This window comes from Belonocnema kinseyi, chromosome 7 (genome assembly GCF_010883055.1).
Source record: "Belonocnema kinseyi isolate 2016_QV_RU_SX_M_011 chromosome 7, B_treatae_v1, whole genome shotgun sequence".
Taxonomy (NCBI): domain Eukaryota; kingdom Metazoa; phylum Arthropoda; class Insecta; order Hymenoptera; family Cynipidae; genus Belonocnema; species Belonocnema kinseyi.
In genome coordinates this window covers 98,245,331-98,264,419 of record NC_046663.1, presented here as the reverse complement: position 1 = coordinate 98,264,419, position 19,089 = coordinate 98,245,331, and the positions used below count along the sequence as shown (strand labels likewise).

At 34.6% G+C, this 19,089-nt stretch overlaps 1 protein-coding gene across 1 annotated transcript; it reads right to left on the bottom strand.

The window, feature by feature from the left end:
* Positions 1-10,586: 10,586 nt before the first annotated feature.
* On the bottom strand, positions 10,587-16,993 carry LOC117176006. Its single transcript, XM_033365950.1, has 2 exons — positions 16,852-16,993; positions 10,587-13,357 (listed from the first exon to the last, which is right to left on the bottom strand). The coding sequence occupies exons 1-2, from the start codon at positions 16,988-16,990 to the stop codon at positions 13,020-13,022; spliced, it is 477 nt and encodes a 158-aa protein (XP_033221841.1). The 5' UTR covers positions 16,991-16,993; the 3' UTR covers positions 10,587-13,019.
* Between the last annotated feature and the right edge of the window lie 2,096 nt (positions 16,994-19,089).

The window sequence follows — 19,089 nt, the reverse complement described above, 5'->3', positions numbered from 1 at the left end:
GACGAGGATAAAACCAATGAGATAGCTGTAACCTTTGAAGGCATTTGTCCAACTTACATATATTTTTAATATATGCCTTACCATTTCCCAGATAAATGGAAAGTTGCAAAAATACATCCAATTTACAAAGTTGGAAAAGATAAATTATTCCGCAAAATTATAGACCCATTAGTCTCCTTCCGACTCTGAATAAAATTTTTGAAAAAATTATTAACAACAAAATAAATGTCTTTGAATTTAAAAATAAAATAATTTTCCCAGAGCAATTTGGATTCAGTGCCCGTAGAAACACGTGGCATCAATTACTCAGTCGCTAAATTTCAAACAAATATAACCATAACATAACCACTACTATAGTTGCATTGGATCCCGAAAAGGCATTTGACACTGTATGGCATAAAGGTCTAATTTATAAACTTTCTAATATAAAATTTCCAAAATATCTCATTAAAATCATTGTTGATTACCTAACCGGCAGGAAATTTATCGTTCCTGTAAAGGGATGTATGGCAAAACAATTTAATATTTCGGCAGGTGTGCCACAGGGCATCATTCTTGGTCCGATTCTTTTTATCTATTATATTAATGATTTTCCTAAAAAATTAACTATAAAACTGGCTCTATTCGCCAATGACACAGTTATATGTAAAATCCTGGAGCAAAAAATTAGCTGTCTATAAATTACAAAAATATTTGGAAGAGATTTTAGAATTCTTTAATGTCTGGATTTTAAAAGTTAATGCTCAGAAAACTGATTTCACTGTTTTTATTTAAAATACCAGCAAGGAAAAAATACCTGACATCATAGTCGAGGATGAAACTATAATTTCAAAAAATTTCATTAAGTATCTAGGAGTTTGCTTAGACTCTATGTTGACGTTCACAGACCATATTAAAAATGCAATGAAAAAAGCGTTCCAAATTATAGGAACTTTGTATTGTCTGATAAGCAGACGAAGTTCATTGAGTGTGAGAATCAAATTAATTACATACAACATGATAATAAAAACCTTAATGGTGTATGCCTGCGCATGATTGCAAGACATAATTCCAATGTTAAAAATACAACTATACGTGAGCAACTTAACATTAATTATATCCATGGTGGAATCTATTGCCTAACCGAAAATTTTCATCATAATAAAATTTAACATCTATGTATGATCCAGGATGCACGCATCAAAACTTAGACAGGAACTGCCAGTTAAATTAAAACATAAGATGCCATACCAAATGTGGATGGACCAATAGAATCCCTAGTAGAAAAGGTTCAATGGGTGAACCATGTCTCAATAATGGCATAAGCGTGGGTCAACCGTGGGGTGAGCGTGGATTAACCGTGGGTAAAGCGTGGATTAACTGTGGGGTGAGCGTGGAGTAAGCGTGTCTCAAGATTGGTTTAATGATCACCCACAGCTGTACCACGATTTTCCCATGAAAATACTGTCCATGGGAATACTGTCCATCTTCGAAAATTTGACCAAAGTTCAATTTCAACCAAATCAGGTTCGACCATGGGCGAAGAATGGCAGAGGGGCCATTAGCCATGCTTGACCCATTGTTCATAACCATGGGATAACCGTGAGTGAACATTGACCCAATCTTGAGCCACGCTTACCCCACGTTTAACCCACGCTCATGCCATTGTTGAGCCATGGTTCAGCCATTGAACATTTTCCATGCGGGATATTTCTTAACTTATTCTCGACGTTTTAAATATCGCATTTTATACTTTTTATACCTAGATATAAGATTAGTTTGTAAGGCAAATTTATAAATGTATGGTTTCTTTTTAAATCTTAAAAAATGTTCTACCTAAGACACTATGAAATTGATATACTCGCAAATTTTATATTACTAATTATCACAATTTAAAATACAATTAATAGGATTTAAATCTCTAGAAAGTGACAGGAGCCTCAAAATTTTTTATAATTATCTACATTGACTTCGTAAAGTCCACTGGAGATTTTGTAATTTTCATGATAATAAAGACACTTTTCAGAACAAACAAACAACGGATAGCTGATGAATTAAAATGTATAGAAATTAGCAAGCATCAAATTAATCCAGATAAAATTATACTAGTTACACCATCTGCAATCAAAAGATCTGTTATTTCAACGAAATCTATGAAAGCACCGGGATTAGATAATATACAAAATATTGTATTAAAGAACCTATCTAAAAAAGCCTTCGCTCAGCTGATGTATATCTTTAACGCATGCCTCTTACTTGCCTACTTCCCTTCATGCTTGAAAAAAGCAAATATTCTACCATTCCATAAAACGGGCAAAGATAAACTTTTTCTAGTATGATATGATATTTAGCCATAAGCGCAAGAAAGAGTAAGTGCCTGACCTTTATATGAATGACACCAAAATTATACCTAATACTGAAGCGATAAAAAGCTCTTGTTTACCAAGCATGTGATGACTATTAAAAAAAAGGCTTGTCATATTATAGGAATCTTGTTTGCGACGCCCATATGGAACAATGTATGCCAATCAAGTATAAATAAATTACAAATTGTACACAGCAGGTGCCTTAGAATGATAACTAAATAATTAAATAGGGATAGGAATAAAAGTTTACATGAGAAATGCAGCATTAAAACCATCAAAGAAGAAATGAACAATTTAACCAATAATAGTTTTAAAAACCAGATTCCAGATGATAAGAATTTACGTAAGAATTTTATATTGTATGTAGATAGAAAAATATTACAGTTACCAAACAAATACAAATGACCTGATCTAGTATTATTAGAAAAGCCTAAATAGTATTTATATATATAATTAAAAATTTGTCATAAGGACAACCGTTGGATTTCGCCGGGAGCGGGGGCTAATCTGGAAAATTGCACCCGCTCCCAGCGAAATTGCGGTAAAATTTCAGCCACAACCACGTCTCACGACCGTGAGATAGGTGGTTACAGTCTGTAAAGAAATCAATACGACGATCCAGCAAAAGCCTCGTGCACCCTAAGAACACGGAGCGACCCAAGGACTACCGCCTTCTGCATTTTTCCCGCAAGTGTTTTACCATATTGTTGACACGCAGGGATGCTTTTTAGGCCATTAGCAAGTGAAACCTTGGCACCTTCAAGAACGCCGATGATATGGACGATTATTTTAACAGAATATTCCGAGTGCTGACATATATATATATAACTTTAACTAGTTTCAGATGCACCATATCGACTTTGAACTTTTCGACTTTCAAAGTCAGTTAATCGAGACGTAAATTCGACTTTTTCGACTTTTCTGTACCGCGGATGCATTTTTTAAGATAATTTGTTCATTGATTCTCCTTTGAAGAATTATAATATATATATATATATAAAATTTGTATTCAGTAGTTTTATGTTGTTACAGGTTATCACAGTCGCATACATATTTTTCTCAGATTACCATTTAGATTAATTTCTATCTTAAATTATCATACATACAACTATAAAGTTGAATATCATACATCTTACTTCCTAGAATGCCTATTGCACAAACCACATGTCTTTATCGAGGCTGTAAAGCAATATTAGGTGATCTAAATATTTTCGCGACAATTTGTTTCGGAGTTGGGTAATTACAAATCCTGCATGTGAAAACAAACGCTCGCAAGGAACTGACGTAGCCATTATTTTGCTGGCATGGCTGAATTCCCCTTTGAGGCCCTCTTTTACGGTTATTGGATAATATTTGTTTTTTCTGTGAAAAAAGGGCGCGATAATGTCATGTTTGAGTTCGATCGAGTAACCATCTAAAACTTCTGCATAGTCAGTCAATCTTCTTTGTTCCAATCGAAAGGTCGAATTTAATCCAGAATTCATCATCACCCACTCCTGGATGTGGCTCTTGTTTTTCTTGGATTCTTCGAATCTCCTCTCTACTTGCTTCTATTTCAATTGCAACCAGTTGAGCTACACAAAAAAAAATGAATTAATTAAAATTAGGAGTTTTAGATATGGCAGAAAAATATTTATGACATTCAAATATTTGGCATATTTGGTTTCTTTGACCTGGTGTTTTTGTGCAGCTTGAGTTGTAGCAGGACTCAAATCACAAAATCAGCGAAAAGTAGGAAGCGCTCCAGCATCTCATAGCAGGAGTTCCATCATGTTCTGACTTCTTGTATTAGTTTGAGGCACTCTTGCTCGGATCTGCCTAAATCCTCCTGTAGCTTCTTAAGTAGAGTTGTTGCAACTTCACTGCTGCGAAAAAATCTAACCATTTTTTTTTACTTTCCTAAGCAGAGTTTTCAATTATACTTCTACATTATCATTCACATCTCTGATTCGTCCTCGTCGTCGTCAGGAATAATTGGATTTTCCACCACTGGTGGGATCTGGTACTCATGAATTTCAATTTCAATTATGGCACCTTTGATGTTGGCTCCAGCATTACTTACGACGGGGGAAATGCGATAATGAGTGATTCCCCAGTCGTCACACACCTGAAGCAGGGCCCTCCTTAAATTTGGAATGCTTTTTCCGTCTCTCGTCGGTTTAGTAGCAAGATCGATAAGCCTATTCGTGTGTCTTAGAATGAAAATTACAAATAGAATGATAATATACATACAGAAAATTTAACGTAATAAATATTACAATAATAATTTCATATAATAAATAATAAAATTAAATTAAAAAGAAAGTCGGATAGCTCATACCGTCCCTATAATGAGCTGTTACTCCAAGGTAAACTCGTACTTTACTTCTAGGCTCTTAATAATTGTGAGCCCAGATGGTATTTTCCATAACGGTTGCAGCTTTTCTACGAAATTTCGAAACCCGACGCGGTCTGTAGTGCATAGTAGCATGTACGTCTACATACTTATAAATAATAAGAGCACTCTAGTACTAAATTGTCATTCTTACCAAAAAATGATTTAACATTGCTTATGCATTTATCCATCGGGCCAGGATATATAAGTGTTGTTTCCGTCGATATTCTAGGATGCTTGGCCTGTGTTGTATTAAAAATTAGATGGAACTCCATTCCGGATAGATAGGATTAGGAAAAATTCACACATATAAAAGGATAGAATATAGAAATTATAAGAAATTGCTATTCTGTCAAATCATATAAGGTCAAACAAATATTAGTTCAAACCTAATTTCGGATAAATATGATTAGGAAAAATTCACACATAAAAAGTATAGTTTGTAGAAATTATAGGAAAATTTCTATTCTGACAAATCGTAGTAGGTAAAATTGGTATTAAATAAAACTTCATTTTGAATGGAAACAAGTAATAATCAAATGATAATGATAATAAATTATATTTACCTGTCCATCTTCGACATTTGATTCAATTTTTTGTCTCTTGTTTGGTTGCTTAATTTCTAAATTGTTAGCAAACCGTAGATGGTTGGCCAGCATTGTTGTACTTTTGTTAAAACAAAGTATTTTAGTTTCATCATTTATTTTCGAAAAATAAACTCACATGGGTCTAGGACACAAAAGTTAAATTTCAATTTTCATAATGTTATCGTTCGGCGATTAGAGATCAAGTGATTTAAACCTCTCCAGTGGTTACTTTTATCGTAGTTTATATCGACTTATAGAGTCAAAAAGTCAGCAGAAGCCCCATCTCTAATATCAACTACCGGTACTAGTGAGTCATGACCCACTCCTTCATCAGCGACCAATGATAAGCCGGCAAGCGATAACAAAAACCAGTGAAGATTCAATTTCGATAATTCAATTCATTCAACCTCTAGTCGCCGAGCCAAAGAGTTATTTTCCGTCTGTTTAAAATTAAATATTTTCACTTTTTAGTTGATGAGATTATAAACGCTGATGCCGACTCGATTCTTCACGAAAGAATGCCTACTATACCGGAGGACATTTAAGAATCAATTTTGCAGATTTATTTTATTTGTAGCTACATCCTAGAATAGTTTGGGCTAAAAGTTAATTTGTTCATGGTCCCTTATTTAGCCCCACTGTGAACCGGCATGGACAGCAGCAGCCTTGCACGCCATTGGTTAGCGCTTTGTATTCGTGTGGGCGATGCGCTGATAGATTGACTGAGCCGTCTCGCACAGCAACAGCTGGAAAGCGGACTGCAAATGTATTTTGGAATTGGTGCCCGGCAGTAAGCATAGTTCTTCGAAAGAACTAGAAAAGTCGAGCGAAAAAAGTCCACATCGAGTCGACTTCGTAAGCGCGAAGTCTATTGTGAAAAGACGACTTTCGATCAAAGTGTAAGTCGACTTTACCAACCCTAGGCATTGAACGTCACTGATTTATTTATCATTGATTGATTGATTGAGATTTACCCATTGAAAACGCTCTGAAAAATCGCATTCAAAAATTAAAGAGATGCTCATGATGCATTGATAGATTCTAGTCCATTAGATGTATTGAGTTAATTGCTCAAAAAAACAGTATTCTTTGCAATAGCCGTGTCACAGAGCACGAACCCAGTTTCCTGCCCAGCAAGAAGTAGCAGCGCCAACAAATTGGCCATCAACGAGATGGATATGGAAGAAATATACAACGAATTCTCCGTCGTGACTTTAATGAACAAAAAGCAAAAACTTGCTAAGCAATCCGATAAGCTTCAAACAGCGTTCACAGTGGCCAATCCTCGGCCACCGCAACCAAAGGAAGCAGCAAGACGTTAAAAACGCCAGGCGTGAGTAGATCAGTATCTAACCTGCGATTTCCCGCAGATGAAAATTTAAAAGCTGTTTCTAAAAATTTAAATCCAACCAGAAACCCTAGTGTACAGCCTTGGTTCAGAGAGTTATTCTGTTCGCGTATCTTATATCGAAGATTATTGAAAAATCATTTCTAATTTAGAGCAGCAAAGCTTTCAGTACTATATCTGTACAATAGCATTGACCTGCTCCATATTCGACTCGTAATGAGAAATATCCCTGTCGCGTAACCGGAAGACTCAGTTCTCTCCGAACGCAATGAGGAAGGATTTAAAATTACGTCCGTTGCTCGTATGAGAAACAGAAAATCTAAGAAAGCCTTATTAATACTTCTGGTAACGGTCACAAACACGCCTCAAGCAGAAGAGCTACTTAAGCTGCGATCCATCGCGTACATTAAAATCAAACCCAAGCCGTATGTCAAACCCAAGGAAACCTCACAGCATTTCAAGTGTCAAAGATTTCATCATATCTCTGACGCGTGCCACGCCACTCCACGATGTGTGGAGGACGGGGGTGTGCATCAAAGTTCTACGTACAAAAAAACACGTGTAACACCAGCCACTTGCGCTAACTGTGCTGGGGAGCACCCTGCTAATTACAGAGGTTACTCTTATTTTAAACAAGCATCCAAAAAACCCGTTATTAAACAATCAAAAACACACAATTTGCACAAGGAAAATGCTCCCAATAAACCAACTAAAGAGATCACACTGAAAGTAAATTATACACATGAGCACACCCCTCTAAAGAGTGCCTCACCGCCGCGAAACATTACCACTCCACAGCATAGTCGCCGCCGTACATCACTGACATGCGCGATAAACCATAAAATTATTCAGACATGTATGACAAAAAATCTGATAAATCTCTTGAAAAGAACTATAACCTTAACCACAAACATAATCGGGGGGTGGGGGATAACATTAACTAAGCCATAAATTCAACCGCCAAGATTCTAAGTAATATACTACCACTTGCTATCAAAAATGGCCACCTTCAATAATAACATTCTAAAAATTGTTTTTTGGAATGCTCAGGATATTCCTTTAAAAAGACATGAATTAGCGACCTACCCCAAAAAAAATAACATTACCGTTTGCTTGCTCAGTGAGACTTTACTACGCGAATTCCTACACGTTAATCTAGTTCGTGGCTATAAATTATTCAAAAATAACACAAATAAAGGTGCAGCGATCTTAATTCGAAAAAATATTGATCACCATGAACTAATAATTCCTGAACTTGAAGCCCTTGAAGGTACTGCCGTACAAATAAAAATGCACGGAAATCCATATGCTATAGTCTCGCTCTATCGGACTCCCTCTCGCGAATTTCTAAAAAATAACTACAGAAAAATATTCAAACTTGCACCCTCGGTAATGGCTGCAGGTGACCTAAATGGTAATCACTTAGCCTAGAATAGCAGAACAACTAACAAAATAGGAAAACAATTATTTGAATTTATAAATCATAAGAATCTCTCAATCTCAGTAGCAGACTAACACACTTTTTTCCCTCACAAAACCAGATATAAATCTGACCTTATTGACTTTTCAATTTCCAAAAATAACTTCTGCAATCATGACACTGTCACCATTGACGAATTAGACTCAGATCATCGTCCAGTTCTTCTAAGCCTTCTTACTAATTGTAAAAAATATTCTGGCGCAACTCGCTTTAATTTTGTAAAAGCAAATTGGTAAGCATTCAACTTGACCCTAGAAACACATGTTAACTTTGAACCTTCAATAATAAACACTTGCCACATTTACTGCCATTGATAGAACAGTTCCTCAGGCTGCTATTAACAACTACGATCCATCTCTCAGCACCGAGATTGAAGACCTTATCCACACTCGCAATAAACTCTGCCGAACACATAAAAAAACTAAAAGCTGTATCCTTAGAAAAATCATCATAAACCGCCTTCGCAAAACTATAGAAATTAAAGTTCAAGAGCACAGACCCAAAAATTAGAATAAAAAGTCGGTAAACTTCAAATTAAAGATAACTCTATTTATATTTTGACTAAAGCCCTATTCCCCCTCTCAAAAATCCAGATCAAACCTTTGTGCTCTCTCCTACCAATAAATCAAATCTCCTAGCGGCCAATTATGGAAATAACTTCGCTCTACATAACGAGCCATCCGATCTTCAGCACATTGCAAAATGTGAGCAAATCGTCTCAGATTTTCTTAGAAACCCAAGCACCGATAATTTCAAGAAAATAACCCATAAGGTATCAACAAAACAAATTAAAACTGCTAAAAATAACAAAGCTCCCGGTTCTGATTCAATTTCAAACTTAGCCCTCAAAAAACTTCCTATTTCGTGTCTCACCCTCCTCCTTAATATCTTCAACGCCTGTATTCAACTAAGCTACTTTCCTAACTCACGGAAAACAGCTCACATATTAATTTTTCAGAAAAAAGGCAAGGATCCATATCATCCTACCAGCTACAGACCCATTAGTCCTCTTAATATAATGAGAAAACTCTTTGAAAAAATAATACTCACTCGCGTAAACTATCACCTCGAGGAAAACAGAATCATTAAACCACAGCAATACGGTTTCATAAAAAGTTACTTTACGCAGCACATGATGCTCAAGCTCACTGAAGCCATTGCCTTAAATTTTAATAAAAGAAAACACCCTGGAGCTGTTTTCCTCGATCTGGAAAAAGCTTTTTATAGTGTCTGGCATGTAGGACTGCTCAGAAAAATAATAAATTACAATTTCCCAAGAGGTCTCATCCTCTTTATTAACTCTTTTCATTTTAACAGAAAATTCTTACTCAAAATAGGCTGTACACTTTCAAAAGAGGAACCCATTCAAGCGGGTATGGCCCAAGGCATCATCTTAGGACCGGAATTCTTTATTGTCTACGTGAAAGACATCCTTGAAGTCCCCGAAGTTACAATTGCATTATATGCAGACGATACCGCGCTACTCACTTTCTCTTTGCCAGTCCCGCAAATCTTAAAATTACTTAACAAAGCTCTTCAAATCATTGAGGCATGGGCTAAACTTTGGAGAATAAATATTGATGTAGCCAAATTAGAATACAAATATGTATAATGAACCGATAGAATAGAAAAATTCCGTAAAATACGGACGCCTGTATAATTTGGGGTGAAGCGTCAAAAAATAGCTTCAATCACACCCAAATTATACCAAATAAATTCCTCAGGTGCATCACAAAACCCGCTATGTATACCAAGAACTCTGTCCTTCACAGAGAATTTCAATTACCTCATATTTCAGAGTATATCAAAGAAGCCGACACTAAATTGTATGAATCAGAATCATTATCACCTTTTAAACATCTCTCGGGAAATATGATTTTGATCCACTTCGCAAGCACGTGATGCCGAAAGACTTCCTCATGAAATAAGTCTAACAACGACTTTCATTCTTCGACCCCTTTTTCCCCTCCCACTCTTCTTCTTTACTTTTCTTGCATATAATAAATTATCAGATTTTGTTATTTGCATGTATAATTAGAGTAATTATAGAAAGAAAATAAATTATTTATTCGTTAGTGTAACAAATATTTCTCGAAGTATTTCAGTTGATATTACACTATAGTCTTTGTCTCATTCGAAAAATCTTCAGATTTATGAAATTATTGTACAAAAGAAATCAAATGTTATGAATTGATATATTTTTATTTTTCACTCTCATATCATACACCGGAAAATTAAAAATTTATTTATAAATGTTTTTGACATTCAGGGACAGCATATTACGTCTTTCATCAAATAAAAGGTAGGGGATTAAATAAGCCATTTAAATAACAGATTTTTAAAATGAAGTTGTGATTAATTATTTTGATATGATTTTTAATTTTTTTATTCTTTCTTAAACAAAAGGGTATACGATGTACATACATGCAGTTTTTTTATAAAATAAATAAATGTAATGATGCTTTCTACATCAAATGATTGACATTTACATGATATAATTCAAAACATTTCGGTCCCTTAAAACAAAGAATATAATTTTAAAGAACTTCTGGGAGCTCGGCTTCAGAGTAAGCAGAATTATGAAATACAAATGATTAAAAACAGTGCATAAAATGACGATAAGTGACATCTATATTGAAGGATTTCGGAGGTGGTATAGTTATTCTATCAAATTAAACTCTGCCATCATATATATTAATATAGAGCGCACATTTTTACAGGGTTTATCATACTCTAAAAATAATCTGATTTCCTTCGACCTCAGCTGAAATTGAAGGTCTTGGCATGCAGATGGGCATTGTACATTAAGAAATAAAATGCGCTATGCTATGTTTTTTTTGTTATGAGTGAGTGCGATAGACTTAGAAGATGGCTCCAATCGAATATTGTGAAATGTTGATGTGTACAAAAAAATAAAATTTTCTTTTTCAAGTTTTCATTTATTTGTTAGCAGAATTTAAGAAATAAGGAAATTTTATTTGTTGGACCACTACGCTGCAAGCTGTTATTTTGGTCAGATTTTTCCAGAGAGCGAGCTCAAATTTATTGTTTTTGTGTGTAAAATCGCTGAAAAAATAAAATTCTCTATTGCATAGTATTGTTGTTAGCAGTAGGGAGTAGTGGGGCTAAGCCGACTACAAAATGCTGCTTTTGATATCAAAGTACGTTCATAAATTATTCTCAAAAAGTTAAGTGATGAAAAATCTTTCAGGCGAAAAATCATAATGTTTGCACTGGTCTTGCGACTGAACAAGATTGTATAAACGTAAACAGCCTATACACGGAAAAAAATCTTGGCAGAAGCAGGTACCTAATACCATAGAACTAATATTGTCCACGTGGTCTGGACATCTATCGGTTCAAAAATGAAACTACGTAGGTTCGATTCTTCTAGAACCAGCTTTATTCCGCTAGCGGACGCACGCCGTACAAGTGTCCTGACAACATTGATCCTACGGATGTGGGACCAGAGTAATTCCACACGTGAAGCGAGTGCCGTTCGATGCTGGTATACCAGCGGTTCGGGCGAAGCGTGACACGATGCGCTAACACATCGCGGGTTGTGTTACTGAACTGCTGGTATACCAGCATCCAACGACACGCGTTTTACGTGTGGGATTACTCTGATCCGGCATCTACAGCCTCAATGTTCTCAGGACACTAGTACGTCGTGCGTTATTTAGCCAAATCAAGCTGGTCCAAAAGAATTGAACCACCGTAGTTCCATTTTTGAACCGATAGATGTCCAGCCCACGCGGACAATATTGGTTCTATGATATATGGTACCCGCCTCCAACCAGATTTTTTTCCGCGTAAAAATTGGTGGTGACTGAAGAAAATCTATGAAGTTTCTTTCTTACCACTTCTAAGTTTTACATTTTCTAGAGAAGAAAAAGACCTTCGACTTCTCCTCGGATTCAGTATATGTTGAATTTGCTTAAGGTTCATTCCCTTAGTTTCAGGTGCAATAAAAAATACAATAATTGCCCCACTAAGACAACAAACACCAAAAGTCCAGAAGGTCGTATAAATTCCCGCTGTTCTCGATAATGTTTGGAACGCTAATTTTAAAGTAAATGCGTACAATCCAGTAAAAATGTTTGTAAACGCCAAAGCCAAACCTTTCATTTTAATCGGAAAAAGTTCTCCCATAAAAATAGTAGGCACAGTAGCCAATCCAATATTGCATACTAACTTTAAAAAAACCAAACTAGCCAAAGGCATCCACGTAAACGACGATACATCATATGCTCGATGCTACTTGAAAAATTAAAACATACCTAAACATCCTAAAGAAAATGTATATAATATTCCTGAAAGGAGAAACATAGCCCTTCGACCAGTCCTATCAATCAGCTGAGTAGCTGGTAAGCCAGCAATTATTTCAACAGCTCCCAAAATCATCGTCGCATGAGTTGGTTTGAGAGAAGATCCACTGTGACTCAATATTTCTTGAGTATATGCAACTATGGCTAAAAATCCAGTATAAAAATATGCAGCCTTTGCAACAAGAAGGATTATTATCCCTTTTCTGCAGCCTCTGTTACTGAAAAGCTGATGAATCGTACTTTTCCTGGAATTTTTATCTTGAGAAATAGCATTCCTCATTCTTTGAATATTATCCATCACAAATTATGGCGAAACTTCTCCATTCAATTTCCTCAAAGTTCTAATAGCCCTCACATCTCGATCCTGCATTAGATAAAAATAGGGTCTCTGGTGTAAATAAAAAAAGGACGATAAAACTGATTGGTATTGTCAAGAACACAAAGTTCATTATTTTGTAATCAAGATTAGCTGCAGCTATTGCCACTATGAAAATTCCCATGTTGATGGAAATGCTTAAAGTTGTGAGGAGAGTTCCTCTAATTTTTTGTTCAGCCACTTAACCTATGTAGACTGCTGTTAAGCTATACAATCCTCTAGTTCCTACTCCAGCGAGTAGCCTGGCTGCATATAATGTGATGTAACTTTTGGCTAGGATCATGAGTATCCAGGAAATTAGACGAGGGATGAAAAATAATAACATTGTGTATTTTCTTTCCATTCTGTCCATGAAGAGGGGACATAACATTATTCCGAGAATTGTACTGAGACTGAAGAGAGATGCTATCCAACCTCCTTGGGCTTTTGTTACAGGAAATTCGGATTTTTCACTTGTTAGGTGGGGTCCAGGTAACGTCCAGGCTGTATGGACTCCATGTTCTATCATCAGAACATAAACTGTAATCATAATTTTTTCATGAAGATATTTTAATATATGCAGATCGATTAGTATTTACTATTTTATATGATTTATAATTGAAAGGTCGGCGTGCAAAAGGTCGTAAGTGCCAAATGTTGGCAATTCGTTTTATTGGCTTGAACTAATTATTTTAACCTCACTCTTCTCGTAGATGATAATAGTCCAGTTAGATTTAGAATTGGTGCAAAATCCTTGTTTGATTTTTTTTTATTCATATATTTATATTAATTTTTTGGGTTTATTTTGCCCGGCGTTTTTTGGAACGGGCTGTACCTTGATAAAAGTTTTTTTTGCAGCATGTTGTTGTTTTTAGACTTATGGATTTTTAGGATGCGCCGTTCCTTTAAGAAGGATGACCTTGGAGATTGTAATTATGCAATACTTTGCAACGTTTTTGTCGTTTTTCGTTTAATATGAAATGCATTAAAGTTCGACAATTTTTGTTTACTCTTGCAAATTATGTCGAAAAAAATATTCTCAACACACTACACTTTTTTTCCAAAACACAAATGTTTAAAATTCATACTCGTTAAGCTCATACAATGAATCCGGGACGAACATAATAAGTAATGTATAAATCAAAATAAAATAAATTAATTAAAATATTAAAAATAATAAAAATTCATAATTAATAACTTTATCAGATGAATAATATTTTTTTTAATCTGCCTGCTTCGCGTGCTCACGTCCATTGCGCGCTGTGCGCGTCGCCCGCAAGTTTGCGTAGTTTGGTAATTGTGAATTCTCTTTGTTAAAGATCCTTCGGCTTCAACGAACACATTTTCATAACGTATCTCGTGCTTCGCACTCAAGCTTATCCCTGAAATTTTATATCATTCCCATAAATGTGTATTATTATAATTCTTAACTGGCATTGGTATTAAAACAGACTTAGTTTCATTGTCCCGCCTAAAAAAAATGCGCATTCTTTACAAAAAATTTGTTATTAAACATCTGGTTGTAACTTTGGCTGTTCTTCCATAAACTGAATTTGTTCATTTCCAATGTCATTTTTTTTATTTATACTTCACATACGGTCTACTGAATAGCCTTATCGTTTTTTAACTACTAAATTATATATATATTGTAACCCGCGAGTTACAGCATAGAGCCTCATCTTCGGAAACTCTACGTACAGTTGAGAAGGTAGGGTAAAGAATTGCATCTCTAAAGGGATATCTTAAAGGCGCAGGCTCGAATACTCCTTTTAAAAACTTTCTAGAATTGCGTAAGAGTCAAAGAATGGGGGACTGCCTATAAAAAGGACATCACGACCCAGAATAGACAGTTGGGGGATTTGCGTGGAATACGCAACGGATCTTGAGGACTAACTATCCTCAAGTATCTTTTAATATCTTGTTAACTTAGGCTAAAAACCTAAGTTTGCTTGATATTACTTAGAGAAGGGACCTCTGAAGCGAAGGCTGGTATACCCAGTATACCCGATTCCAAGAGCAATCTTTTTCAAAGTCCGTTCGCTGATTTTACTCAAAACTTAACTGTTTTTCCTACGGGAATATTCCTAAAAACGCGCTATAAGAGTAAAATATTAAACTTAGAGAAAATTTTCTAAGTCTAAAGGACTAAAATTGACTAAGACGAAAAACGTTTACATTTTGACTTTAAAATATTTGAGTTCCAAGGCTAAGTGCCACTCAGAAGAACCAAGAGAAATATTGTCTATTATAAATTTCCTAATTTAACCGAAGAGCAAGGCATGGTATACCCATCAACCTTGTTCAAGTAAGTTAGATTCTGAAATTAGAAACTTATATCGAGAATCTTAAATCTTTATGGGCAGACGGCAATATACCTCTCTAAATCTGGCTAAGAAAAGTTTTCAATCTCGGCAGAAGCCTCGAGAATACTTCTATGAGAATCTGAGTTAGGAATTTTCACTTTTGAAAATAAAAGCATTATAGAGGCAGTCCCTCGAAACCTGGAAGTAACCAGAAAAGAGAATACAGTTGTGAGCAATTCTTTGTCTTCCTTCGTCCTAATCCTCTAAATTAGGTAGGCGAGTGCCTGTAGTCCGAGCCGATCTCGACTCAGGTCAAATTTATACTTATTGTGCGAGTGCAAGTAGCAGACAGGTGCCACCCCTTGTTCTGCGTGGGGACACTGTCATCAAAGGCCGAGTGCCAAACATTAACACGTTGCCATTGTGCACCTTTTTGTTGAAAAGATAGATCGATTATCACCCATTATTGCGGACTTACACAAAGTTGTAAATATAGAAAAGGTAGTCGCCGAACGACACTTGTGAATAATACGAGTTCACTGAACTTTCAAAGGTTTAATACCTAAATGCGAGCGAAAATAGTATAGAGTTGAATTATCCTCTACCTATTTTAGAATCTTATTGAGCTACGGCTACATTCTTAAAAGAGAATTATTTTATTTGGATAAACCAAATTTTTCTTCTTATAATTATAAAATAAATTTGATTACGACCAAAGAGTTGATTTTCAATAAAGTTATAAATTGAGCATAGGGCAAAATATTATGTAAACGAGAGTAGGTTGATTTAATGAATAAAAATCTTAAATGGAATACATAAAATCTCATTCCTCCTCCATGTGCAACCACAATATGTAATAAATAGTTATAAAAACAATTTAAATTGTTATAAAATTAACAGTGGCTATATATAAAATATATATATATTTTTTTAATGAATTTATATATTTGAGAACCTTTGAAATACTGTGAAATTTTTGAATGAAAAAATTTAATTTTTAGATTTTCCATCATTTTGTGTGCTGTCAAAATTGAATTTTTTAAAATAAAATTCAAAAAGTTGTTATGATGTTCTTGCAGGGCATTTAAAAATCAAACTTTTTCTGTTCTTGATTTTTTCTTCATATTATACCTTTATTTGGCTTAAAACGTTCATTTTCGTGTGTTTTTTGGAATTTTGTAAATGCTATAACTCTGGTAATTTTTTATTTGAAAAAAATCCATGAGGTTAAATTTTTCGTCTTTTTGAATGCTATGAATACCCGTGCAGAGAATTTTTAAATTTTGAAAAAAGTTGCCTCGAGAATATTCAAAGATTGCCCACTTTTTGCATTTTTGTCCAAAATGGCTGGCTAATAAACTTGACCTTAAGTTAGGTCACTAAAAGAGTGTACCAAAAGCCAATCTAATTAATTCTTTTAAAAGTTATTGTGGAAAAAGACAGACATATATGTATACAGACATATAGACATACAGACATGGACAGGAAAATTTGTAAAAACCTGCTTTTCGGATTCGGGGGTTCTTAAAACGTCGACAATGACAAAAACTGAGTGGGGGGGGGGGGGCAAATTTGACACAAATCTAATACCTTATCTGATGAGAATGTAAAAGTCTAAGTCAGTGTACGAAAGCTATTAATTCGGCTTAAATAGAAACTCTATGCAATTTAATAAAAAAAAAAGACACTTTTTATAACCATGATTTTTTCATTTTAATTTTCGACACTTACCACTCGAATTCGTAAAGAACTGCAAAATATGCCCTTTTGTTTCAGAAGCTGGCTGGTCAGTTTTAGAGCTCTCAATTTCTTCAATTTTTAACTGTCTATCATGTTTTTTAGAACAAATAAATACGTTAAATAATTCCATTTTTTGTGACTGCTCTTATCTGTGGTCGATGGCAGAATAATTTCTCGCATAGTCTGTTAACCGTTACCTGTTCCAGTCACATACGATTACAAATATTACATTCGTATTCTCAAGTGAAACTTGTTTTGCTACAAAATGTCCACGTTTTGGAGTCCCATGAGTCAGAAAAAATAGTTGTAACGTCGGTATCTGTCTATCGTTGTGGCCGTCGCTATCGTCGTTTTAGTCTGTAAATACGGTATGAGTGGGTCACGCGACTAAATTCTTTCTTACCGACAATTTTTTATTTCCTAATTTATTTTCACACGAAGAGCCACATCAAGTTAAGTTTAGATTAATCTTGTATGATTGAAAGAAATACAAGTATGCTTAATTTAGCTAAAAATTCGCGAAAACGAAAATGCTCAATTGTTCAATACACAAGGTTTAAATGGTAGGTACAAAGTCAAAAATATTTAATAGAAGAGTTGTATACAGCTTTTAGCGCTATATAGCTATATATAATTTTATATAAATCTTTAAATTATAATCCGCGGAATCTATTCCGTGGAAAATATGGTTCGACAAAGTTGTGAAATAGGATGTTTAAAATATGTGAAGTGTTTTTCTGATTTTCTCCAAGTCGTTGATTCGCGTTTTTCTGACCATCTGCAAGATAATTATGAAATTAACATTTAGAACTTTACAAAAAGTTATCTTGATTTAGACATTAATGTTAGACCAAAGGTTCACGCATTTTTTCACCATATATCTTACTATTGTTTATGCTCTAAAAAGGACTTGGGTCTTACAGCGAAGAAGCTACTGAATCTGTTCACTCAGATTTATAAAAACCTGGAGTAATTACAAAGTAAAATGTACTCACCCTGAGTATGCAAATAAGTTGCTAAGAGCTATATGCGAGTACAATAGTAAAAACATTTAAATTGATTTACGAGTTTTTATAACTATACTCATATAATATTTTTTGAATAAAGTTTAATTATAAAACATACTTATATTATGAGTATTTTTTATATAATTTTTTCTAAACTGTTAAATATATTACTATATTTTTATAATATTTCTTAAAAAATCAAACAATAAAATAAATATTCGTAACAAATTACTGCTATATAGTTAGTTTAATAATATACTAACGATAGATCCAGATTCAATTTTTTTCAACTTTTGCTACAAAAAATGGAAAAACTAACGTAAAAAAGGGCTTTGTGGCGGATTTTCATTTTTGTTGGAAAAGACTTTTATGGTCATCAGAAAACATATCCCATTAAAACATTGCGGATGATCGTCAGTTGCATTTACATTTTTTTAAACCCGCCGTGGGTGTTTCGTGTCAAAATAAATTAGGAAATGAAAATTGTCGTTAAGTTAGGAATCTGGTCACGTGACCTACTCGTCACATGGCCTTAGAAGAATTATCCTATTGCATTGCTGTTTGACAACTATCGAAAAGTTAAAGCATTTTCAGAATTTTTTAGATGATTTTTGTGTGGAAATTTTCAAATATAGTGCACGGCTATTCATAGTATTCAAAAATTTGAACAATTGATCATTGTCACTTTTTCGATAAAAAGGAAATTCTCAGATTTATAGCAATTTCAAAATAAAAAAAAAACGAAAGTTAACATTTTAATCTAAACAGCGCATGATACGAAAAATGCACAGACAACTTTTGGAATTTTTTTGAAAAATTTAAAATTAAAATTTTTTCGCACAACAAATTATAAAAAAAATAAAAAATGCATTTAGCGGTTAAGCTATGCATCCTGTGTGTAAAAATGGAGGGAGCCCCCATCAGGGTCCACATGGATTGCCCTCATGCCTTGTGGAATCCAAGAGGGCAATCCAGGCGTGGTCCCTTATGGAAACGACATGCTAATCCATAGGGGTCCAGCATGGGCTTCCCTTATGGATCCCTCATGGTTGCCATCATGAAAGCCTTTTTGATTTTTTTTGCCAGTGCTGGAACCTGTACTGGCATATCTCTGGGATGATAAAACTATTTTGTACTGGACTGTCAGTGTTTGGCCAGCATATATTACGTTTTTAAACATTATTTACAAATAAAATTTCTAACGCTACGGAGTATCGAACCC